At 38.0% G+C, this 26,295-nt stretch overlaps 1 protein-coding gene across 3 annotated transcripts in view; it reads right to left on the bottom strand.

Moving 5' to 3' along the window:
• Positions 1 to 23,778, bottom strand: part of MOS7 (nuclear pore complex protein-like protein) — a 68,596-nt gene extending 44,818 nt beyond the window's left edge. For all 3 annotated transcript variants that reach the window (XM_082882632.1, XM_028195764.2, XM_082882633.1), the window contains exons 1-2: positions 23,297 to 23,778; positions 22,563 to 22,714 (exon numbers count right to left, since the gene is read on the bottom strand). In XM_082882632.1, the coding sequence (XP_082738758.1) occupies positions 22,563 to 22,714; positions 23,297 to 23,626 (482 nt within the window). In that variant the 5' untranslated portion in view covers positions 23,627 to 23,778. The remainder of the gene's footprint in view (positions 1 to 22,562; positions 22,715 to 23,296) is intronic.
• Between the last annotated feature and the right edge of the window lie 2,517 nt (positions 23,779 to 26,295).

Genomic DNA, 26,295 nt, shown 5'->3' with positions numbered 1-26,295 from the left:
CACTTGGGTCCACACCTACGGGAACCAACCAGATGACCTAGGATGCTCTTTGGCTTTGGTTGATGCTTTTAGATGGTTTTTTTATTGTTTTTTGGCTTCACAAAGCTGTCGGGCTCCTTCCAAGGTCTGCGTGTTGCTCCTTTGCTTCAACCACTATTTTTCTAGTCCTTTTTTTAATGTTGTTGAGCTGTTTCTGTTGAGAAACAATTTTCTTTTGATAGATTCCTATGGTTGTCTTGTTTGTTGGGTGTGCTAGCACTATTCTAGGCCATGGCAGATGATGGTAAGACTCCTGTAGTTAGCGAAGTGAAAGAATCTAGCTCCAATGTCTCTCTTGGTGATAATTCCTCTCTCCAACTTACTTCAATCAAGTTGGAAGGTACCAATTATTTGGTTTGGTTGCGTTCCTTTCAATTGGCCATTACTGCTCGTGGCATGTCTAGTTACATCAAGGGGATTACTAAGGCTCCCAGGGAGGATGGACCAGCCCAAGATAAACGGCAAAAGGAAAATGCTCTTATCATGACTTGGCTCATTAATTCTATCCACTCCAGTATTAGCCGCTCCTTTATTTTGATGGATACAGCTTATGAGATTTGGACTGTCGCTGCTCAAATGTATTCCCAGTGTGGTAATGATGCCCGGGCCTATGAGTTACGGAAGAAAATACAGGGGTTTGATTAGAAGGATAGGTCTCTTACCGAGTAATATGCCGAGTTGAGTAGTTTGTGGCAAGAGCTCGACTATTATCAGAACTTCCAAGCTGTTTGTTCTCAAGATACTACTACCTTTCAGCTGATGGTGTCCAAAGAGGGTCTACGATTTTCTTGTTGGCCTTACCATTGAGTATGATCAGATTCGTGTTCAAATTCTTGGCCGAGATCCTTTTTCTACTGTGCGTGAGGCATATGCTTATGTTCAGCAAGAAGAGAGCAGGCATAGTGCTATGGTTCATCAAACTCTCTAAGATAGCTCTGCTCCTACTGTTTCTTCTGCTCCAAAGGATGACCATGTCTCCAAGTCTGGGAACAAAGGTACTAGTGTTAATCTGGTCAGATTACATGTGATTATTGTGGGAAAGACCCGCATGATAGGAAACATTGTTGAAAGTTACATGGTCATCCTCCTTGAGGCCGGAGTGGAGCCCGTAGTGGTACTAGTGAACGTGGTGGCGCTATTCCTATGCCAATCTCTCTGAGTCTTCTACCATCACCCCCGGTGATTCTGCTACACTTTTCCAAGATCAGTTGCACACTTTTCAGCAGCGTCTGATGGCTCGGCTTGATTCTTCCTGTCCCTATTTCTGATCCTCCCTCTACTTTCAACTTTGCTTCCACAGGTATTCCTACGAGTGCCTTGAGTGCTTCCTCTCCTTCATCTACTTGGATCATTGACTCTAGCGCTACTCACCACATGACAGGTTTGTCTCATCTTTTCCACTCTTACTCTCCTTGTTCTGGCAAAGATAAAGTAAAAGTTGCTGATGGGTCATTATCTTCTATGTCTGGGACAGGCTCTGTTCATTACTCTTCTTTTATTTTTATTTCTTCTATTCTTCAAGTTCCCCAGTTTTCTACTAATTTACTCTCTGTTAGTCGTCTTACCAATTCGCTAAACTGTTCCATAACCTTTTATCCTTCTCATTGTGTTTTTCAGGAACTAGGTACGAGGAGAACGATTCGAAGTAGTAAAGCACGTGGGAGCCTGTACTTTCTAGATGCTAGACTTTCTTCCCTTGGATCTTCTCACCAGGCCCTTCAAGCAACTGGCACTTCCATCCTTCCCCTGTTACATCAATAGCATCGGCATTTAGGACACCCCTCTATTTCTATTTTAGGAAAAAAAATTCCTACTTTAGTAAAGGATTGTCATAAGAACAATTTTCATTGTGATGTTTGTGAGTTTGCTAAACATAAACGTTCTTGTTATCCTCCCGTTAATAAAAGAAGTTGATGCAGGACAAAATATTTGATTGCAATAGCAAGAGATCAGTAATTGCTTAAAGTTAGCTTGATTGATTGAAAGTTGCTGAGAGGATTTTTTAGAACACTTCCTTAATTGTTGCTGGGAGAAATTTAACCACTTTCCTTCTGTTTTAGGGTAAATTACGCTTTGCATCCTTGCACTTTGAGCCAAATCTCACTTTGGCCTCTACAAATGAAATCATGACAGTCAACCCCTTGCATTTTTTATCAAATCCCACTTTGGTCTCTGCACATGAAATTGTGACAGTCATGGCAGTCAACCCCCTGTACTTTTGGTCAAATCTCACTTTAGTCCCTACATAAGTGTTAATGTCTCCTTTCTGTTACTCAATTGTTTAAATGTCTAACAGAATCTAATCATGTGATAAGAATGTGAATGTGACTATGACATCAGGGTAAGAAAGGAAAATCATCTACATTTTTCACCAATACACACTTTATTCTAAAATTTACATCAAAATATGTCTGTATTAGGTTAAAATAAAACGCAAATTGTAAACAATTAAGAAGACGAACTGGCATTTTACATAAATTGAAATCACGAAACTCTGTTTTTTTACAGTAACAATCTTTTTTTGTCTATTCATTTTTCTTTCTCTTTGATTCCTTTGTCGCATTTTTTTATTTAAAAGCTCTACTTTCTTACATTTTCGTTCCAATTTTTACCATACGAACATATAATATTGTACTATATAACTCTCATGTGCTTATCATGTAGGACAAAGTGTATTGGTGAAAAACATGAATGATTTTTCTCTTTTACTCTCATTTTGTAGTCACATTTTTGTCACATTATTGAATTTTTTTAATGATTTAAAAATGAAGTAACAGAAGAAGAATATTGACACTTGTGTAGAGATCAACGTAGGATTTGGGTAAAAGTGCAAGAGGTTGGCTGTCACGATTTCATATGTAGGGACCAAAGTAGGATTTGACCAAAAGTGCAAGGGTTAACTATCATGATTTCATGTGTAGTGGCCAACATGAGATTTGGTACGAAGTGCAGGGGTATAAAGTGTAATTTACCCTTTGTTTTATTAGGAATGTTCTAGCAAAATTTTAGGCAAATTTGATTTTGATTTTTTACTATTTTTCTCTAAAGCTCTAGTAGGATAAATATTCTTGTAAGCCATTAGGCTTAGGAACAGTGTGTTTGATTTGAGTTTTCTGAATTAAATTTTTTGAAAATAAAGTTTTTTGTTAGTCATTTTTTTGTTTTTAATGAATATTTTTTAAATTTTAAGCATTTTTTTTTTTTAACTTTTTTAGATGCATCTTACTTAGATGCGCCTAAAAAGTAAAATATTTGTGAAAAGATATTTTAAAAATTAATAAATACACAAAAATACGAAAAATGTACTGAATTTTCGTATTTTATTTTGTATTTTTGGTATTCAGTGATTTTTTTAAAATTTTCTTTCACAAAAATTATACTTTTTAAGTGTATTTATGTTAGGTATGTAAAAATTTTAAAAAAAAAAAATTGCTTCAGATATTAAAAAAATTCAGTAAAAACAAAAAAATACGAAAAAAAAGAAAGTAGAATTTTCTGAAAAGTCTTTTTAGAAAACTCAAACCAAGCAAAGTGAATAATATTTTTCTTAGGATATTTTTTTCTAGTGGATTCCATTTCCAGTCCTGTGGATTCGGGTATATTAACCTCGCTTCCGTGCTGCGTTAGTTGGTATCAGAACCATAACGCTCCTTGGATTGATGGCTAACGACAATAATGGTGGCAACCACCCTGTCAATGAAGATCATGGGGTGCAAGCCCGTTGGATATCTGTGCATGATCAAGAGGCAGCCAATCAAGAGCAAAGGCGAACAAATGAGCAGAACCAACAACAATTCGATGAACTTCGACACACATTGGCGGAGACACAGCGAACACTCGCACGCCTACAACTTGGTGGCAACCAGGATCAAGATCACGAAAGGGTACGAGTCAACGAGAATCTGCCTTGTGGCCGCCCAGGAGTTGGTAACGTTCCTGATAATTTGCATAGGCAACCAGCTTATGTAGATGGTTCCAGTGATGAAGAACTTGGCAATATGTAGGGTGGACAGCGTCGAGAGTGTAACCACTATGAACAAGGGACTTCAAAATTCAAGGTAAAAGTGGACCCACCTAGTTTTAATGGTCATTTCCATGTTGAGGATTTCTAGATTGGCTATATGAAGTTGAGAATTTTTTCAAGTACATGGAAATTTCAAAGGAGAGGCAGGTCTGTAAATTTGGAGAAGAGAGAGATAGAAAATTAAGTTAGACCTCATCCCCTATTATATTGATAATAATCAGTAATTACAGGAGTGTCATTAAGGCATAAATTATGGGCCAGCCCATCACATCATTCAAGGAAAAATAAAAACAAATAAGAATAAAATATATAAATATTATTTCCTATTCTAACACTCCCCTTAAGCTGGTGTGAAGATATTTCTCATGACCCAACTTGTTGAGAATGTTATGGAATAATTTGCTCTCTACTCCTTTAGTGAGAACATCTGCTAGTTGGTCCCCAATCTTCACAAATGGAGTACATATGGTGCCACTAGTGCGTTTTTTCTTGATAAAGTGTCTATCAATCTCTACATGCTTAGTTTTGTCATTTTGAACAGGATTATGAGCTATATTGATCGCCGCCATGTTGTCACAATACAACTTCATGGAATTAGTCTGATGGATCCCCAAGTCCCAACAATAGTCTAATCCATAGCAACTCACATACAGCTTGAGTCATAACCTTGAATTCTGCCTCAGCACTAGATCTAGCAATCACATTCTGTTTTACTTTGCCATGTGACTAGGTTGCCTCTAACAAATGTGCAATATCCAGAGGTTGATCGTCTATCAATGACTGATCCAGGCTAAACTGTATCAGTAAATGCCTCCACACCGAGATGTCCATGTTTTGAGAAATAGAGACCCTTTCCAGGAGAAAACTTCAAGTATCTCAGGATTCTCATAACTGCCTCTAAGTGGGAAGTTCTAGGAGCATGCATAAATTGGCTAATCATGCTAACTGTACTGGCAATGTCTGGACGTGAGTGGGATAAGTATATGAGCTTACCCACTAATCTCTAGTATCCCCCCCTGTCCACTGGCTCTCCCTCTTGATCCTCAGTTTCTGGCCCGGTTCTAGAGGTGTATCACATGGTCTACCTCAAGCATCCTAGTTTCCTTTAGCAAGTTAAATACTTTCTCTGACATATGAAGATGTCATCTTTGGACCTAGTTACTTCAATGCCCAAGAAATACTTCAAATTACCCAAGTCTTTGATTTCAAACTCCTTGGCTAAGTATGCCTTCAACCGAGGGATTTCCTCAACGTCATCCCCTGTCAGAACAATATCATCAACATAAACAATAAGAACTGTGGTCTTACCATGTGACGAGTGTTTCACAAACAAGATGTGATCAACTTGACTTTGTTTGAACCCATATCTCAGCATAACTTGAGCAAACCTTTTAAATCAAGCCCTTGGAGACTGTTTTAGCCCATAAAGCGACTTCCGGAGCTTGCATAATTTACCTTTGGACTTAGCATCCACAAAACCAAGGTGAATATCCATATAGACCTCTTCTGATAGGTCTCCATGAAGGAAGACATACTTCACATCAAACTAATAAAGTGGCCAATCCAAATTTGCAGTCTCCTGATAATCTACCCCATAAGTCTGAGTGAAACCCTTAGCAACTAGTCTTGCTTTGTACCGTTCTATGAAACCATCCACTTTGTGTTTTACAATGTACACCCACTTACACCCAACAGGATTTTTGCCTCTAGGTAACTCCACTAACTCCCAAGTGCCATTCTTATTGAGAGCTCTCATCTCCTCCAACATGGCATGTTTCCATTCAGGAATAGAGAGAGCATCCTAAAAATTGGTAGGTACACTCAAAGAAAAAATTTTAAAGAGAGGCTTCAAGGTTGTTTGGGATGATCTAAATAAGTGCACTTTTTGACTTTTTACGAAAGAAACGTGAAATATGGGTTGGGTTTGAAATGATGTAATAGAGAGATGATGTGATTTAAACAAGATGATTTGACGTAAATAGGATAGTGACTTTTTTACTTTTTCGCTTTTTTAAATTATGCCAAACTAAGCCTTTATACGAGAAAGACAGATTAGAATAAGAGACATGATTAGTAATAGGATGTTGAGTACATGACCTAAACCCTTTCCTATTAGCAATAGGAAAATCAAGATCTAAAAACTCAGGAATAAGAGCAGTAGGATCAGAATTACCTGGGTTTACAAGAGAGGGGAGTGACTCTGAACACTCATCACCAGAAGAAGTTGGCAGTAGAGGAAGAAAATTATTCTCTTGCATTTAGGTGACTTTTTGTCCATCCTTGTCCCTGACATAAACTTTGTCTGCTTTCTTTTCCACAACTGCTGGTTCATCATTCACAATCTATTCAACCACTGGTGGTAGTGGAACAATCTCTTCACACCAAAGCTCCCTTTGAATGGATGACTGTGACACTAGGGAGGTGAGAAAATAAGACTGAGACTCCAAGAAGATGACATCCATGAAGACACCATTTGCAAGTGAGAGGATGATAACACTTATAACCCCTTTTTGATGGCAGAATAACCCAAAAAAACACTTAATAGACCTAGGATCCAATTTACCACGAGTGGATGAAAAATTATGGACAAAGCAAACGCAGCCAAAGGTCTAAGGAAAAATGGAGAACACGGAAAAAAGAGACCCAAACAAAACTTGAAGAGGTGTTTGTTTTTTAAGGACTTGGGTAGGAAGACGGTTAATCAAATAAGTGGGTAGTAACAACCACTTCCCCCCAATAGGATCGAGGAACCCGCATCTCAAAAGATAGACAACAGGCCACATCAAGGAGATGGCGATTTTTTCGTTCTGCAACACCATTTTGTTGAGGGGTATTAGTGTAAGAAGTTTGGTGAATAATGCCATGAGTGGTGAAATAACTAGCAAGACCAGAGTTAATATATTTCCCCCCTTCCCCCACATTATCAGAACGTAGAATTTTGACAACCGCCCCCAAACTAAGTACAAACCATTTTATGGAAGTTTTGAAACACAAAAAACATCTCACTTTTATCTTTCATCAGATAAACCCAAGTGGCCCTAGAACAGTCATCTATGAAAGTAACAAACCATTTTTTACCGTTTAAAGACACAAAACGAGATGAACCCCATACATCAGAATAAATCAAAGAAAAATGAACTGAAGTTTTATTAATAGAAGGAGCAAAAGAGGCTCTGTGATGTTTTCCAAGTTGACAAAACTCACATTGAAAATCTGACACATTATTTTTCTCAAAAACAGAAGGAAATAAATGCCTAAATAATAAAAAAGAGAAACGTCCTAAGCGACGGTGCAATAGCCAAATATCCTCCGTGGTGGATGGTAACTGAATAAAAGAATCAGCCAACTTGTCTGTCTGATCCAGAATGTAGAGACCATGTTCCTGTCGATCACTGCCAATCCTCTTCCGCATGATAAGGTTCTGAAAAAGACAATGAACAGGAAAAAAACGTCACGCTACAATTTAAATCACGAGTAATAAGACTCAAAGACAAAATATTAACACTAAAATTGGGAACATAGAGAACAAAAGACAAAGGAAGGGAAGAAGTGGCATAAATTAAACCTTTCCATGGCACAGACGAAATAGTACCATCAGTAATATGTACTTTTTCCTGACCTGAGGAGGGGTTATACTCTGAGAATAAATTAAAGGAGCCAGACATATGGTCGGAAGCACCAGAATCAATAATCTATGGTCCAGTTTCATGAGATAGCAATGCACATAGGGAGAAAGCCAAGTTACCTGAATCAGCAAAGGAAGAAAAGGGTGCACCTGTAGCAGAAATGGAGGCTCGACGATCTAGCAAGTGGCGAAGAGTAATCTCAAAATCCGAGGCCAATAACCCCAAAACATCAGTAGCAAGAGAGACAACAGGAGATGAAGATGGTGCCTCAACCGTGTTTGAAAGATGTGCCCGAGCATTAGCCCCTCGGCCTCTAGACTGACCAGACCTACCCTGTCGAGAACTAGGACAATCTCCTCGGCCACCAGAAGGAATCACTTATAGCTTCCAACAAGTCCCTCATGTGTGTCGAGGTCTACGGCAGTAATCACAGAAATGATTATCCTTCTCAGAGGAAGGACGAGAACCATGAGGCACACGGTCTCCATCATGAGGGGGTGCTGAAACCAAGGCCGAACGATCAATAGTAGCAGAAGGAAGCATTGCAGAGCAGCGACTCCTCATTCTACACAAAAGCAAAGGCTTCCTGGAGAGAAGGAAGCACATCCATGCCATGTACTCTGCTCTAAACCGAATCATACTCCACATTGAGGCCTTCCAAGAACTTGAAGACCCGCTCTTGTGCCACAAATTTTCAGTAACCAGTAGAATCAGTGGGACAGACAGGCTTATAATCCTGAAGGTGATCAAGTCGCTTCCACACATTGCTAAGGAAGGTAAAATACTGGAGGATAGTCTGCTCACCTTGTACCGACCTTTCAATGGAGCGACATAACTCGAAAGCCTATGAGAAGTTTCCCTTCCTGGAGTAAATAGTAGCTACAGCCTCCTAAATATCCTAAGCAGTGTCCATAGACAAGTAGCCCTCTCTAATCTTAGGTACCATAGAATGTATCAACCAAACCATGATTAGGGAGTTGGTGATTTCCCACTGGTCATAAGTAGGATCCTTGGTACTGGGTGCCTGTATCCTTTCATCAACTTACCCTATCCTCCCTTGCTCTTTAAAAAAATAGTCTGACTTTGCGACCATGCTAGATAATTCTGACCATTGAATAGAGAGGTGGTAATCTTAAGGCCAGGGTTGAGGTTATCAGTCATAGTAGGAGATATAATAAAACTCTCGCTCTTAGATGGCTAAGTAGTGGACTCACTAAGGAAATCTGCCATGGATACTCTACTATGTAACTCTCAAACACAATGCCAATCACAAACCCGAAAGAGAATAGCGAAAGGAAAGACACAACTACCGCAATGAAAACATAAAGAATTAAGAACTATTTTTTTTTTTTAATTACTTTTTACTGGATCTTTTTTTCTTTCCCTTTTTTTTAAAAAAAAATACATTGTCTAGCATGCAACCAATACAAAAGATAGACGAACCTGTCTAGACGCTGGTCGACAGAGGCCTAGGAGGCAAGAGAGAAGCCAACAGAGGCCAAGAGGGCCAGAGGAGCTGCTGACTAAGCCTAATAGGCTGTCGAGGAGCCCAAGTGAACAGCCAAAGGCTTGGGCAAGGCTGTCAGAGGTGTGGTCTGGGCTGGGTGAGGGTCTACAGTGGCTGTCGAAGTACTAAGGGAAGAAAGGACTGTCGGCAGTGGTGCTAGAGAAGGATGATAGAAGAGTAAGGAGGGGTGGGCTAGGGTTTTGGCTCTGCTACCATGTAAAGTTAGAGAAGAGAGAGAGAGAGAGAGAATAAGTTAGACCCCATCCCTTTTTATATTGATAATAATCAATAATTACAGGAGTGCCATAAGGCATAAATTATGGGCCAGCTCATTACATCAATTAAGGGAAAATAAAAACACATAAGAATAAAATATATAGATATTATTTCCTATTCTAACAAGGTCAAGTCAGTGGCTTACAAGCTTAAAGGTGGTGCTTCTGCTTGGTGGGAGCAGCTACAACAAAATCAGAGGAGGCAAGGCAAACACCCAGTCCAAACATGGCATAAGATGAGACAACTGATTGGTGCCAAGTTTTTACCTCCAGACTATGAACAAATCTTATATCAACAATACCAAAATTGCAAGCAGGGTAATAGATCTGTCAGTGATTACACTGAAGAGTTTTATCGTTTGAACGCCCATAATAATTTATCTGAAACAGAAATCCAGCAAGTAACAAGGTATATTGGAGGTATGCACCTTACAATACATGATCAGATTGCCTTTCACACTATTTGAAATTTGTTAGAGGCTGTTAATTTAGCTTACGAGGTGGAACCACAAGTGTCAAGGCCACCAGCGAGAAATCAGCCTTCTAACAGATCAGGTTCTGATTCAAATCAAGCTACATTTGACCGAAACAAACAACTTAATCAGCAAACCACACCAGCGAGTCAGCAGCAACAAGAAGCTCAACGAGTAGTCCAGCGTGATCCAATTCTGAACAAACAGCCTGTTGTTCCTCCACAGAACCGTACAATAATCCTTATCAACATCCAACCATTGACAAGTGTTATCGTTGCAATCAACATGGGCACCGTTCCAATGAGTGTCCAAATCGAAAGCAGGCTAATATGGTGAACATAACTGAGGATGATAATGCAGAATTTGGGAATGAAGAAAGCGATAGTTATGAAGGTCATAATGAGGATGAAGATGTTGAGGTTACCGCGGGAGATCGAGTTGTGTGTATAGCGCAGAGGCTTTTGTATGCCCCAAAGCAGGAGTCTGACCTGCAAAGGCATAACATCTTCAGAACTTGTTATACCATCAATGGAAAGGTGTGTGACATAATCATAGACAGCGGCAGCAGTGAAAATAGTGTCAAAGGCTCTTGTTGACAAGTTACAGTTGAAGACCAAGCGTCATCCTTCCCCTTATAAGATTGGATGGGTCAAGAAAGGTGCCGAAATCCAGGTAACAGAAATTTGTTGCATTCCTCTTTCAATTGGTAAGAGTTATAGGGATGAAGTAACTTGTGATGTAGTAAATATGGACGCATGTCATGTGCTGCTAGGGAGGCCTTGGCAGTATGATGTCAATGTAACCCATAAGGGCAGAGATAATACTTACGTGTTCAATTGGAACAAGAAGATAATTAAATTAGTTCCAATGCGAGAAGAACTACCTCAAGCTTCTAAAGTGGAAGGGAAGTCCTTTGTCTCAGTTCCTGTATCTGATTTTGTTAAAGATATGAAAGAGGCTGGTGAATTTGTTGCCTTAGTTGTCAAGGGACCAAAATCAATGCGTATGAACTTCAATGCTCCAGAGAATCTACAGCCTTTGTTAGCAGAATTTTCAGGCATCGCCCCTGATGAGCTTCCTGATGACCTACCTCCCATGAGGGATATACAACACGGTATTGACTTGGTCCCCAGAGCAAGTCTTCCGAATCTTTCACAGTACCGAATGAGTCCTGCAGAGTGTGAGGAGTTACAGAGACAGGTTGATGAACTGAATTGGAAGGGTCATATTAAAGAGAGCATGAGTTCTTGTGCAGTACCAGCATTACTAACGCCAAAAAGAGATGGGAGCTAGAAGATGTGCGTGGATAGTAGAGCAATCAACAGGATTACAGTGAAGTACAGGTTTCCCATACCACACTTGAATGATATGTTAGACATGCTTGCTGTGTCTAAAATATTTTCAAAGATTGATTTGCGTAGTGGTTACCATCAAATAAGGATCAGACCTAGTGATGAGTGGAAGACAGCCTCCAAAACAAAGGAAGGATTGTACAAGTAGTTGGTTATGCCATTCGGGTTGACGAATGCACCAAGTACCTTTATGAGGTTGATGAACCAGGTTCAGCAACCATTTATTGGCAAGTTAGTTGTGGTGTATTTTGATGACATTTTGATTTACAGTCAATCAGAAGTTGATCATATGGGACATCTGAGAGAAGTTCTTCAAGTTCTTCAAGATAACAAGGTATATGGTAACTTAAAGAAGTGTTGCTTCTCGACCAAGAAGCTGCTGTTTTGGGGATTTATTATCGAAGCAGATGGTATTCAAGTGGATGAATAGAAGGTTAGGGCAATCCAGGATTGGCTGAATCCAACAAATGTTAGTCAAGTTAAAAGTTTCCATGGCTTAGCTACTTTCTATAGAAGGTTCATCCGAACCTTCAGTAGTATTGTGGCCTCAATAACTGAGTGTATGAAGAACGGGAAGTATCAGTAGGGAGATGAGTAAGAGAAGAGTTTCATATTGATCAAGGAGAAGTTGTGCAGTGCTCTAGTTTTAGCACTACCAAACTTTGATAAGCTGTTTGAAGTTGAGTGCGGTGCATCTATTGTGGGAATTGGAGCAGTCCTATCTCAAGAAGGCCGACCAGTAGAATATTTTAGTGTGAGACTCAGCAAGGCACAACAGAAATGGACTACTTATGAGCAGGAATTTTATGCAGCCATCCGAGCTCTTAAGCATTGGGAGCATTATCTCATTCAAGGGGAATTTGTGTTGTACAGCGATCACCAGGCATTGAAGTTTGTTAATACACAGAGGAGGTTGGGCAGAATGCATGCGAGATGGATTTCCTTCATACAATGGTTCACTTTTATGTCAAAACACAAGACAGGGAAACAGAACAAGGTGGCTGATGCATTGAGTCAATGGGCAGCTTTGCTAACAACTCTGAGTTATGAAATTATTGGTTTTGAATTCATTAAGGAGTTGTATGAGGATGATGAAGATTTCAGTTGTCCGTGAAACAAGTGTCAACTAAAACAAGCTATTGGCAACTATCATATTCAAGATGGTTATCTCTTTTATGGTAACCAACTATGCATTCCAAGGACATCTCTGAGGGAGAAAATCATTCAAGACTTGTACAGTGGTGGTTTAAGAGGTCATGTGGGACGAGACAAGACCATTGCTTTAGTGGGAGAACGATATCATTGGCCACAACTGAAGAGGGATGTTGGGAAGTTCGTGCAAAAGTGTCATATTTGTCAAAAAGCAAAGGGGCAAGCACAAAACACAGGCCTGTACACCCCACTGCCCAAACCAGAAAATATATTGGAGGACTAAGAAGCACGGACACTTCAAAAAAGGTAACGTATCCGTGTCGTGTCCGTGTCAGACACCGACACTCTTTGGACACTTTCCCAACACGTGTCCGAAACTCTTTATAACGTGTCCTATCTTTTAAAGACCCGGACAATCTTTGGACACTTGGAGGACACACGTGTACATCTCTTAAACACACATGTCTATCAATTAGACACATGTGAAACTAATTATAAGTTTGAACAAAACAACTTAAGATACAATAATAAAACAAAAATTATATAAATTTATAGGGATTAATGTCATATTGCATTTTTTTTATTATTTTTGAATGATATATTCATATATATAACATATAATAAATATATAAAATTATATATTTCATGCGTGTCCCCCACGTATCGTGTCCTACATTTTTTGAAAATTATCGTGTCGGCGTGTCCGTGTCGTATCCGTGTCGTGTCACGTGTCCGTGTCCATGCTTCTTAGTTGGAGGACCTTTCCATCGATTTTGTGTTGGGTCTTCCGCAGACTCAACGAGGTATGGAGTTTATGTTTGTACTAGACAAATTTTCTAAAATGGCACACTTCATTCCTTGCAAAAAGACGTCAGATACTACTCGTGTAGCGAACCTCTTCTTTCAAGAAATTGTTCGCCTACATGGAGTTCGGATTGTGATGTTAAGTTTCTCAGTCATTTTTGGCGAACACTATGGAGGCATTTTGATATTAGCTTGAATTACAGTAGCACAAGCCATCCACAAACTGATAGGCAAACCGAGGTGACAAATCAATCCTTGGGAAACATGATCAGATGTGTCTCCGGTAACAGGCCAAAACAGTGGGATGTAGCTCTACCTCAGATCAAATTTGCCTTCAACAGCACATTCAACAGATCAACAGGGAAAACCCCATTTGAGTTCGTCTACACCAAACCTCCAAAGCTTATACTTGTTTTGGCTTCATTACCAAAGCTTCCAGGATCAAATGTTGCAGCTGAAAACATGGCAAACCGAGTTCAGAATATTCAGGTTGAGGTGAGGCAATGTCTAGAGAAAGCCAATAACAAGTATGAGGTGTCCGTAGACAAGCATCGCTGAACTAAAGTGTTCAAAGAAGGAGATCAAGTACTGGAGTATTTACGCAAAAACCGATTCCCAGCAGCTACTTACAACAAGTTGGCATACAGAAGATATGGTCCTTTCCAAGTCAAGGCAAGGATTAATGACAATGCTTATGTGATTGATCTTCCAGAGGATATGCAAATTTCTCCCACCTTCAATGTTGCAGATTTGTTCGAGTACCATACAGATGAGCCGCTATACCCAGAGAGTAACTCGAGGGCGAGTTCTTCTGAAGAGGAGGGGACTGATGCAGGACAGAATATTTGATTGCAATTGCAAGAGATCAGTAATTTGATAAAGTTAGCTTGATTGATTGAAAGTTGCTGAGAGGATTTTTTGTAACACTTCCTTAATTGTTGCTAGGAGAAATTTAAGCACTTTCCTTCTATTTTATTAGAAATGTTCTAGTAGAATTTTAGGCAGATTTGATTTTTATTTTTTGCTGTTTCTCTAAAGCTCTAGTAGTATAAATATCCTTGTAAGCCATTAGGCTTAGGGACCTTTTCTTTGACATATCAATAATATTCTTCCTAGGATATTTTTTTCTGGTGGATTTTAGTTCCAGCCCCGTGGATTCGGGTATATCAACCTCACTTCCGTGCTATGTTAGAAGTCTTTTTTTCCTTTTATGGTTATTCATTCTGATGTTTAGGGTCCATCTCGTATTATATCTGTATCTGGTTATCGGTGGTTTGTCACTTCTATTTATTGTTATTCTCGTGTGACTTGGGTTTACTTGCTCCAAACCAAAAATGAAATTTTTTCATGTTTTCAAACATTTCACAAGATGGTGTTTACTCAATTTGCTACCCCCATTAAAGTCCTCCGGAATGACAATGGCACTGAATATATTGACAGTGCATTCCGGGCCCATCTTAAAGCCCATGAGATTCTTTATCGAACCAGTTGTGTCGGTACCCCTGAACCGATTGGTGTTGCCGAGCACAAGAACTGTCTTCTTCTTGAGGTTGCTCGGGCTCCTATGTTCACAATGCATGTACCTAAACTATACTAAGGTGATGCGGTCCTTACCGCTACATATCTTATTAACCGCATGCCTTCGAGTGTCCTCCAATTTCAACGCCCTCTTAACCTTCTTCCTCAGACGTTTGTTCACCCTATTTCCCTTCTACCTAAGGCCTTTGTTTGTGTCTGCTTTGCCCATTCCCCTTGTTCCATGCACAGCAAACTTGATCCCAAGGCCCTACGGTGCATTTTTCTTAATTATTCCTCTACTCAAAACGGCTATCGGTGTTATGACCCTCACACTTGCAAGGTTTATGTTTCTGTAGATGTTACGTTCTGTGAGTACGCCATTCTTCCAAGAATCATCTTTTTAGGAGAAGGTTTCTATTCTAGAAGAGATTGGTTTTCCAAATTCTATGGTTTTTCCTTCTAGTGGTTGTGAAGGGGAGGGTGAGCCATGTAGTGAGGGGAAAGTAATTCCTTGTGTTCAGGAGGACTCTTATATTCAGGGGGAGTGTCGTTGGTTGGATAAATCAGATCTCAAGACCTACTCTCGGTGACAGAAGAAATAGGTGCCTGATGTGCTGCCATGCCAACCATCTCCATCTCCAGTTTCAAGTCACGAGTCATTGGTTGCTAATTCTCCTGTCCCTGCTAGTGATGTTCATGAAGTCGATGACTCGAATCTTCCTATTGCTATTAGGAAATGAGTTAGATCTTATACTCAACATCCTATATCTCATTTTGTGTCATATGACTCATTATCTCCATCATACGGTGACTTTGTTTTGTCTTTGTCTTCTGTTTCTATTCCGTAGGGTTGGAAATGAGCTCTTAATGATTCTAAGTGGAAAGAAACTATGGCAAAGGAGATGAGAGTACTGAGTAAGAATGGCACTTGGGAGTTAGTTTCTCCCCCACTCTGGAAAAAACCTGTGGGTTGCAAACGGATGTTCACTCTCAAGCAAAAAGTTGATGGATCCATTAAGAGATATAGAGCGAGGCTAGTTGCCAAAGGGTTCACTCGGAATTGTGGCATTGACTATGGAAACCTTTGCACCAACGGCCAAGATGAATTCCATCCGTGTTCTTCTTTCCTGTGCAATAACTCCAGGATGGCCATTCCAGCAGTTGGATGTGAAGAATGCATTTCTTCATAGGAATCTAGAAGAAGAAGTGTATATAGATGTTCTTCCAGATTTTTCTTCTCCAGCCACTGAGGGAAGGTTTGGCAGTTAAAGAAGGCTTTGTATGGGTTGTGCTGGAAATTTGTGTTAATGTATATAATAAGATAGTGGCATGTATATAATATGATAGTGGTGTTGGTGGTAGATAGTGGCATGTATATAATATGATAGTGGTGTTGGTGGTAGATAGTGGCATGTATAGAATATGATAGTGGTGTTGGTGGCAATGTATATAATATGATAGTGGTAGATAGTGGTAATATATAATATGTAAGTGGCATATAATGGGTTATAATGATGTTTGTAATATCTCCTATATAAAGAGTGTCATTTGGTCTTGTAAGATAAGAAGTTTTGAATATAACAGAAATATATTCCTTCTTCCTCATATTTTCGGAGTTCTTCTTTCTCATATTTTCTAAGTTGGTATCAGAGCAACAAAAAACACAGCAGCCCTAAAACCGTCATAGCCATGTCAGAAGTCACGTCCGAAACCACTTCAACCCCTGCCGCTGCCATTCCGGTGAAAACGTCCAACTCTCACTCTGTCCAAATCACCACCATCCGCCTAAATGGTGATAATTTTCTCCGCTGGTCACAATCTGTCCGGATGTATATCCGTGGGCAAGGAAAGATCGGTTACATCACTGGTGACAAGAAGGCTCCTGCTGTTAATGATCCGCTGTTCGACAGTTGGGACGCTGAAAACTCCATGGTTATGACATGGTTGGTCAATTCCATGGAGGAGGATATAAGCTCTAATTACATGTGCTATACTACTGCACAAGAATTGTGGGATAATGTTAGTCAGATGTATTCTGACCTAGGAAATCAATCTCAAGTTTTCGAATTAACTTTGAAGTTGGGAGAGATTCGTCAAGGAGATGATTCCGTCACCAAATATTTCAATTCGTTGAAAAGGTTGTGGCAGGATCTTGACATCTTCAACACATACGAATGGAAATCGGTTGACGACTGCAACCACCACAAGAAAACTGTGGAAGACAGCCGTATTTACAAGTTTCTTGCCGGCCTCAACATTGAGTTCGATGAAGTGCGAGGAAGAATTATTGGCAGACCTCCTCTCCCATCCATTGGCGAAGTATTTGCCGAAGTCAGAAGGGAAGAGAGCCGAAGGAGCGTCATGCTTAAGAAAAAAGGTACTGGTGAATCAATTGAAATTTCTGCTTTAATTAGCGATGCTGCGGCCAACAAGGCTGCAAATTACCAGCGCAGGTTTGATGATAAGCCACGGGTCTGGTGTGATTTTTGCAACAAGCCTCGCCATACACGCGAAACGTGTTGGAAGATCCATGGCAAACCTGTCAACTGGAAAAGCAGCAAACAAGAAGAGAAGAATCGTGGCTTTCCTACCGCTAATGAAGCCGATTCAGGTCCCTTCAACAAAGAGCAGATTGATCAACTCTTAAAGCTGATAAAATCTAACTCCTCATCCGGTACTCCTAGTGTTTTGTTGGCACAAACAGGTAGAAATCCTAAAGCCTTCTCTTGCCTAAACTTCTCTCCGTGGATCATAGATTCCGGTGCCTCCGATCACATGACTAGTTTTTCCCATTTATTTAGTACCTATTTCCCTTGTTCTGGTCATGACAAAATCAGAATAGCCGATGGTAGTTTTTCACCTATTGCAGGAAAAGGATTTATTAAACTAACTGAGAAAATTAATCTCAATGCTGTTCTTCACGTCCCCAACTTAGCCTGTAACCTTTTGTCTGTCAGTAAACTATCTAAGGATTCTAATTGTCGTGTTACATTTTTCGAATCCCATTGTGAATTTCAGGACCAGAACTCGGGGATGATGATTGGGCGTGCTAGGATGCTTGAAGGTCTTTACTACTTTGATGAAGTACCTGTTAGTAATAAAAAAGCTCAGAGCTTTAATAGTACTAGTTCAATCTCTGTTCGAGAAAAAATAATGCTATGGCACTATAGGCTAGGACATCCTAGTTTTCTTTATCTGAAACATTTATTTCCAAAATTATTTAAAGGGATTGATTGTTCTTCTTTTCATTGTGAAAGTTGCATTTTTGCAAAATTTCATCGCTCTACTTATTTGCCAAAACCTTACCAGGCTTCCAAACCTTTTTATTTGATTCATAGTGATGTTTGGGGCCCTTCTAAAATCACTACTCTTTCTGGTAAAAGATGGTTTGTTACATTTATTGATGACCATACCCGCTTATGTTGGATTTATTTGATGAATAAAAAATCTGACGTGAAAAATTTATTCACAAATTTTTACAATATGATTGAAAACCAATTTCAAACCAAAATTGGTATTTTACATTCTGATAATGGAACAGAATATTTCAATGAGCAGTTTGGTGAGTTTTTGGAAAAAAAGGGAATTTTTCATCAATCTACATGTCGGGATACCCCTCAACAAAATGGCATTGCAGAACGAAAAAATAAACATCTACTTGAAGTAGCACGTGCTATAATGTTTTACATGCATGTTCCTAAATATTTATGGGGTGAAGCAATTTTAACAGCCTCTTATTTGATAAACAGGATGCCTACAAAGGTGTTAACATACAAAACACCTTTTGATTGTCTCAAAACTTTTTTTCCTGACACGAGGTTGTTTTCTGATTTACCCGCCAAAGTTTTTGGATGTACTGCCTATGTTCATGTTCCCAGTCAATTTCGTTCAAAACTTGACCCCCGTGCTATAAAATGTGTTTTTTTAGGTTATTCCTCAAACAAAAATGGGTATAAGTGTTTCGATCCTCAAACCAAGAAATTTCATGTGAGTATGGATGTGTCATTTGTGGAAACAAAATCCTATTTCCCCAACACTTCTCTTCAGGGGGAGACAAGTGGAGTAAAAGATCGTTTTTGGGATATTTCTATCCCGCTCCCCAATGTCATTTATCCTACACAAAAACCACATCTGTCTGATAATGATCACTTAGGAGAACCAAGTTCTATGGTGCCTAGTCAAGAAGATTCTTGTTTAGGGGGAGAAGTACTACAAAATGATCTAAATCCTGAGCTTCAGGTTTATACTAGGAAGCGATTTCATCTGAGGAATAATGACCCGAATGTCCACCCGAGTTCTGGCATCGAAATTTTAGGTAATCCTATTCCTTCTATTTCCGACCTTGATGTTCCTATAGCAATTAGGAAAGGTGTCCGAAATTGCATTAAACATCCTATTGCAAATTACCTCTCCTATCAAAAACTGTCTAAAAACCATAGAGCTTTCACATCTAGGATTTCACACTTGTTTGTTCCAAGGAATATACAGGAAGCATTGGATGATCCGAATTGGAAATTAGCAGTCATGGAGGAGATGAATGCTTTAAGGAGAAGTGGTACTTGGGAGATAGTTGATCTACCCAAAGACAAGAAAACAGTTGGGTGTAAATGGGTGTTTACGATAAAATGTAACGCAGATGGAAGCGTTGAGAGATACAAGGCGAGACTGGTGGCTAAAGGCTTCACTCAAACTTATGGGATCGACTATCAGGAGACGTTTGCTCCTGTTGCTAAAATAAATTCCATCAGAGTACTGTTATCTCTTGCAGTAAATTCAGATTGGCCTCTACATCAACTTGACATTAAAAATGCATTTCTCAATGGTGATCTTGAAGATGAGGTGTTCATGAGCCTACCGCCGGGATTTGAGCAGAGACTTGGAAGCGACAGAGTATGCAGATTGAACAAGTTATTATACGGACTCAAACAATCACCAAGAGCGTGATTTGAACGCTTTGGGAAGGCAGTTATCAGTTGTGGCTTCTCGCAGAGTCAAGCAGATCACACAATATTTTATAAACATTCAAAAAACAGTAAAATTGCAATTTTGATTGTTTATGTTGATGACATCATTTTAACTGGTAATGATGAAGCAGAGTTAGCAGCCCTCAAAGAGAAACTCGCAAAAGAATTTCACATTAAGGATCTGGGAGCCCTCAAGTATTTCCTCGGAATGGAATTTGCAAGATCCAAGGAAGGTATATTCGTTAATCAGAGAAAATATGTTCTTGATCTCCTTGGAGAAACAGGTATGCTTGGTTGTAAGATGGTGGAGACTCCGATCGAGCCTAACTTGAAGTTACAAGCTGCTAAGGCTGAAGAAGTCAAAGAGAGGGAACAATATCAGCGACTTGTAGGGAAATTGATTTACTTGTCTCATACGCGGCCTGATATTGCCTTTGCAGTCAGCATGGTAAGTCAGTTCATGCACTCACCAGGGGCAGAGCACTTTGAGGCCGTTTATAAGATCTTAAGATATTTGAAAGGAACTCCAGGGAGAGGCTTACTGTTCAAGAAACATGGACATCTTCAAGTTGAAGTATACACAAATGCAGACTGGGCAGGAAGTGTTACAGACAGGAGATCAACATCCGGATACTGCTCTTTTGTAGGTGGGAACCTAGTTACATGGCGGAGTAAAAAACAGAATGTGGCAGCTAGAAGTAGTGCAGAAGCAGAGTTCAGAGCTGTTGCCCATAGAATCTGTGAAGTAATGTGGATTAAAAGAATTCTTGAAGAATTAAAGCTTTCTCACCCGACACCTATGAAGGTCTATTGTGACAACAAAGCAGCTATATCTATAGCTCATAATCCAGTTCTACATGATCGCACAAAACATATAGAAGTGGATAAACATTTCATCAAGGAGAAAATCAATGCTGGCATAATCTGTATGACCTACCTTCCAACAGGTGAACAATTAGCTGATGTGCTAACGAAGGGACTACACAAGAAGCAATTTGATAAGCTGACTAGCAAGCTGGCTATGGAAGATATCTTCAAACCAGCTTGAGGAGGAGTGCTGGAAATTTGTGTTAATGTATATAATAAGATAGTGGCATGTATATAATATGATAGTGGTGTTGGTGGTAGATAGTGGCATGTATATAATATGATAGTGGTGTTGGTGGTAGATAGTGGCATGTATAGAATATGATAGTGGTGTTGGTGGCAATGTATATAATATGATAGTGGTAGATAGTGGTAATATATAATATGTAAGTGGCATATAATGGGTTATAATGATGTTTGTAATATCTCCTATATAAGGAGTGTCATTTGGTCTTGTAAGATAAGAAGTTTTGAATATAACAGAAATATATTCCTTCTTTCTCATATTTTCGGAGTTCTTCTTCCTCATATTTTCTAAGTGGTTGAAACAATCTCCTAGAGCTTGGTTCAACAAATTTCTTAAGGCAATGCTCAGATTTGGATATAAGCAAAGCCGTGCAAATCACACTTTGTTCATCAAACAGTGTGAAGATAAGATCACTATACTTATTGTTTATATGGATGACATTGTGGTGACAGGCAATGATGAAGAAAAAATGTCCAAAGTTAAAGCTCAACTTTCCAGGGAATTTGAAATTAAAGATCTTGGACCCTTATAGTACTTTCTTGGAATTGAGATTGCTAGATCAGATAAGGGCATCTTTATTTCTCAAATGAAGTACATCTTGGACTTACTTGAGGAGATAAGCATGTTGGAATGTAAGCATGTTGATTCTCCTATTGAGGCTAATCATGGACTCAGTAGTAGTGACGGAGAACATGTGGACAAAGGGAAGTATCAAAGGCTTGTGGGAAGCTTGTTGGCGTTGTTAGCCAATACATGCATGATCCTTGGACGGGGCATTTGGATGCAATTCATAGAATCTTAAGGTATCTCAATTTAACACCTGCAAAAAGCATCTTGCTCTCCAATCATGCATTTAAGGTTAGAGGCCTTCACCGATGCAAATTGGGCTGGTGCTATTGATGATAAGAGGTCTACCACAGGCTATTGTACAATTGTAAGAGGAAATTTGGTCACTTGGCAGAGTAAGAAGCAGTCTGTTGTTGCCAAATCGAGTGCAGAAGCGGAGTATCGAGCCATGGCACATGGCATTTGTGAGTTGATCTGGTTGAAAGTTTTATGGCTGACCTAGGATTGTTGAGTGGTGGTCCCTTGCGATTATATTGCGATAATAAGGCTGCTATTAACATTGCTCATAATCCAGTTCAGCATGATAAAACTAAGCATATTGAGATTGATTGACTGACATTTTATAGTGGCATCGTTTGTATGTCTTTTGTCACTTCTAACGTTCAGTTGGGTGATGTGTTTACCAAAGGGTCATGGAGTAAAGTGTTTCATCCTATTGTATGCAAGTTGGGCATGAGGAATATCTATGCACCAGCTTGACGAGAGTGTTAAGTTATTTGCTTGAGGATAATAATGTCATTGTACTTATTCCCTTATTATTATAAATGCATGTGTTTAGAGAGGTAAGAAACCTAATTAGGTTTTGTGCCTTCTCTCTCTCTCTCTCTCTCTCTCTCTCTTAGCTTTTAGAAACAAAGATGATATATCCCAGAGAAACGTGGCTAGGACATGAACAATTGGTAACTACTTTGTGGCACATAATGCTCCAAACAATCAGCCAAAGATCAATCTAATTACAAGGATTCCCATAAGTTTTTCTCCATGCCCAGCTGAGACAGAACATGCAAACAAACAATATGGATAGCTTACTGCCAGCTAGTCCATATTAAGAAGGATAGACCTCTTTAGTCCATAGTTGTGGCCATACCTGCAAATAGTACTACCATCTTTCGTAGAAGTACGCCCATAGAGGTACATGACGGATAGACCATCTGATCCAACTAGCAGTAGTGCTGATCCACTTTTATTGATGGAGATCTTATTAACCACAAAAGTGAGCTGCACATCTGGTTGCATTACCTATAAGAATTACTAGCATCATCAACTAAACACTTGAAAACAAATACCATACGCAAAATATTAAAGCATGACAAAGGAATCTAAAAAATAAATAAAAATTTAAAAGAAATCTATGGAATAAGTATTCACAAGCTAGTATGCGAAAATTATTTCAAAAGGATTAGTTTTCAAAGGACAGTCTTTACTCTTTTGTTCTTCCAATATACTAGAAATTCTAATAATATAGGTATTTCAATACCTCATTAAACATTCAACAAAACAAGTGCAGACTCAATTCTTGTTTATGGTTAAAATAATTCTAGAGAACAAACCCTCCATCCAGAAGCTAAAATCAAGAAGAACCCAGGAAACGAAAAATGATAATTTAAAAACAACTTGACCTCATTCCAAGTTAGCAAGTTCCTAATCCAATACCCCAGTAACCATATATTCAAAAAAGTTATGGGTTACTTAATTATTATACCATCATTCGCAACAGCTCCAAAATTCTTTAATTATAAATAAGCCCTTGCCCTAATGATGATAAAATATATACTAGTAACATTTCAGTGTGAGTGTGTGTGAGAGAGAGAGAGGGAGGACCTTAGATGGGGAAGCTGCGAGGATGGAGGAGGGGTCGGGGTCAGCTAAGCGAATGGAGATCCGATGGAGGCATTGCTTAACGGAGTCCCAGAAGTAAAGGCGAGAGGCTCCGTCCCATGCCATCAGATTTTTGGGCATTGGGAATGAGGAGGAGGAGGAGGAGGAGGAAGAGCCACCACCGTCCACGGCGGTGGAGAAGACGGGGTGGTTCTGGAGAGGAAGCCATTTCAGTTCATCAGTAGGCGTTGAGGATGATGATGGTGATGATGTAGGCATTAGGGTTTGCCCCTCCTCTGCTTCGGTTTCCTGTAAATCGAAATTATATCTCATCTCTCTGCTTCTCTCTCTTTCGCTCAACCTTTTTCCCTCTTTCTTTGCTTCGTTACTTCAGAATTACGCTGTACTACTTCACTCTGCCGTCTGTCTCTCTCTCTTCCGGCAACAATTGATGTAGAGGGTATTTGAATGAGCCAAATAAATATATTTTGATTTTTTATGAAAATATATATATATAAATAAATAAATAAATAATAGAAATTGATTTTTTATGAATATATATATATATATAAATAAATAAATAATAGAAAAGGTGATGTTATTTTAAAGATAAAAAAAAATTATATATTATTATAAAAATGTTTATAAGAATGTAGTGTAGAACATGAGAAAGTTTCAAATTCTTAGGGGTTGTTTGGGGTGTTCTAAATAAGTGTACTTTTTGTCTTTTTGGACTAAAAAGTTGAGGAAAAAAATATGGATGTTTGAGTTAACTTTTTAACTTTTTATGGAAAAATGTGTAATAAAAAATTGTAAAAATTGATTTGTAGGGAAAAATTAAGATTGGGAGTTGTGCAGCCGTAATTGTTGACTTTTGGTAAATAGTGTTAACTTTTTAACTTTTTGAGTAACTTTTTAACTTTTTGGCTTTTTTCATACTACCCAAACTTGGCCTTAATACTAAATTCTCAGGCACTCTTTTTTTTAGATGGCATCCTCTAGAGTCTCCTTTGCTCATTTCTTTAATTTTTAATTTTATTTAAAATAAATATAACAAAAAATATAATTATCAAATATGTAAGTAATAAAATTAATAAATTTGATTTCTATCTATTCAATTAAAATCTTTATTTTGTCTCTCAATATTTAATTTTGAATTTTAAAAATCTTCAAAATCTATCTAAACAAATCTAATTTGAAATTTTGATTTTTTTTCTATTTGAACTTGATTGTCTCAACTCCTCTCCAATAACTAGAGGATGTTTGTTCGGCATTGGTGGCTCTGATTTGAGCCCATGACAATGATCCAAATCATTTAATGTGTAGAATACATTGAGTACATCATTCCTCTAAAAAATCACATTAATCAGATATCGATAACCACTTGATCAGATCACATCATCAAATCACATTTCAATATAATTTGCAAATGGAATTTTTAAAATAAATTGTGATAAAAATGTGATTTAATCAAGTGGTTATCGATATTCAATCAACGTGATTTTTTGCAAAGATGATGTACTCGATGGGTTCTACACATTAAACGATTTAAGCCATCACCATGGGCCCAGATCAGGGTCCAACAATACCGAACAACACCTTCCAATTACTGACAAGGAGTTGTATCCGATGTAGAATATCCATATATTTCAACTTAATTTTTTCAAAGTTTATCTTCAAGTTGAAGTTAATATTTTATCTTTTTAAAATTATCAACTAATTATCTACATAAATTTCAAATATGATAGAATTTTAAGTATATCTTTTGTCTAAACTAAATCTTTTCCATATAAAAACAAATGTTTGCAAAAAGAGCCACGAACAAGAGATTGAAAATTACAGAGAACAAAAAATCACAATTAAAATTGAGCTACTTTCAACTCCCTTCACGAAACCTAAAAAATCTTGCATTAAAGTCAAGTCATAAGTTTTTTTTTTTTTCTTTCAATTATATCTACTATATATTTGAAATATATACTTACATGCGCTTTTGCATGTGTGGGAAAGGAATTTTATGTAAATGGATATTCTTGTTTTATTTTTCTTTAAATTCTGTTTTTGTTTTTGCTTTTGTTTCTTTTTCTTTTTTTCCTATAATCTGAATTTTTTTTATTTCTTTCTTTTTTTTATTAGTAATGTGTCATTTAATTGATATTTCATTCTTTTTTTGAAGTGCTACTATTACTAATTTGTGACTCTCTCACTTATTGACTATTTGTGTTTAATTTTTTTGGATACAGATGTTAAATTGGAAGTAAAGAGACCATCAAAATTTATTTGAATATGAGTTTATACTTTAAATTTAAGGTAAACTACTAATAGGTTCTAATAGTTAGACTTAATTCTCATCAAGTCCTATTGAAAATAAATCTTGGTAAAATTGTCGCTAAAAATATTTTTTTTGTGACAATTTTTTGCATACGTCGCTAAAAATTGACAATTAGTGACTTTTTTGGTCATAATTTTTTTTGAATTGTCTCAAAAACTTACAATTAATGACATTTTTTTATGACAAATTTTTTCCAAAGAACTTATTAGATAGTAAGTCCACTTATTAGGACCTACACATAAGTACCCCTTAAATTTAATCATTAAAACAACTCATGATTGAATTAATTTTTAGGAACCCATTTCTTTTGATACCTAAACCACAAATTTCTTGTTTTTTTTTTAAATGTCTTTTTATGCAGATTCAAAATTTGAACAAATGCAAATGATAGGGTTTTTAAAAAAAAAATTAAACAATTCTATTTTTTGTGGTTGTCTATTCAACTTTAATACATTTTCAAACCTATTTATGCTTAGTGAATCAATATAAAATTAAAGAAAAGAAAGACAAAAAACAAAAAACATGTAAAACTTTTTAACAACTAACTGAATATAATGAGAATTAAAATTAATTTATTTTAACTCATTATACTGTGTGGAATGATTAATGTAATATCTCCGGTTGATTGAAAAAAAAAAGGGTAAACTACCAATAAGTCTTAATAGTCAGACTT

The sequence above is a fragment of the Camellia sinensis genome, chromosome 8 (assembly GCF_055761805.1).
Source record: "Camellia sinensis isolate YWXY chromosome 8, ASM5576180v1, whole genome shotgun sequence".
In the NCBI taxonomy this organism is placed as follows: domain Eukaryota; kingdom Viridiplantae; phylum Streptophyta; class Magnoliopsida; order Ericales; family Theaceae; genus Camellia; species Camellia sinensis.
The sequence above is the reverse complement of the archived record's forward strand: the minus strand, read 5'-3'. Positions and strand labels throughout refer to the sequence as shown.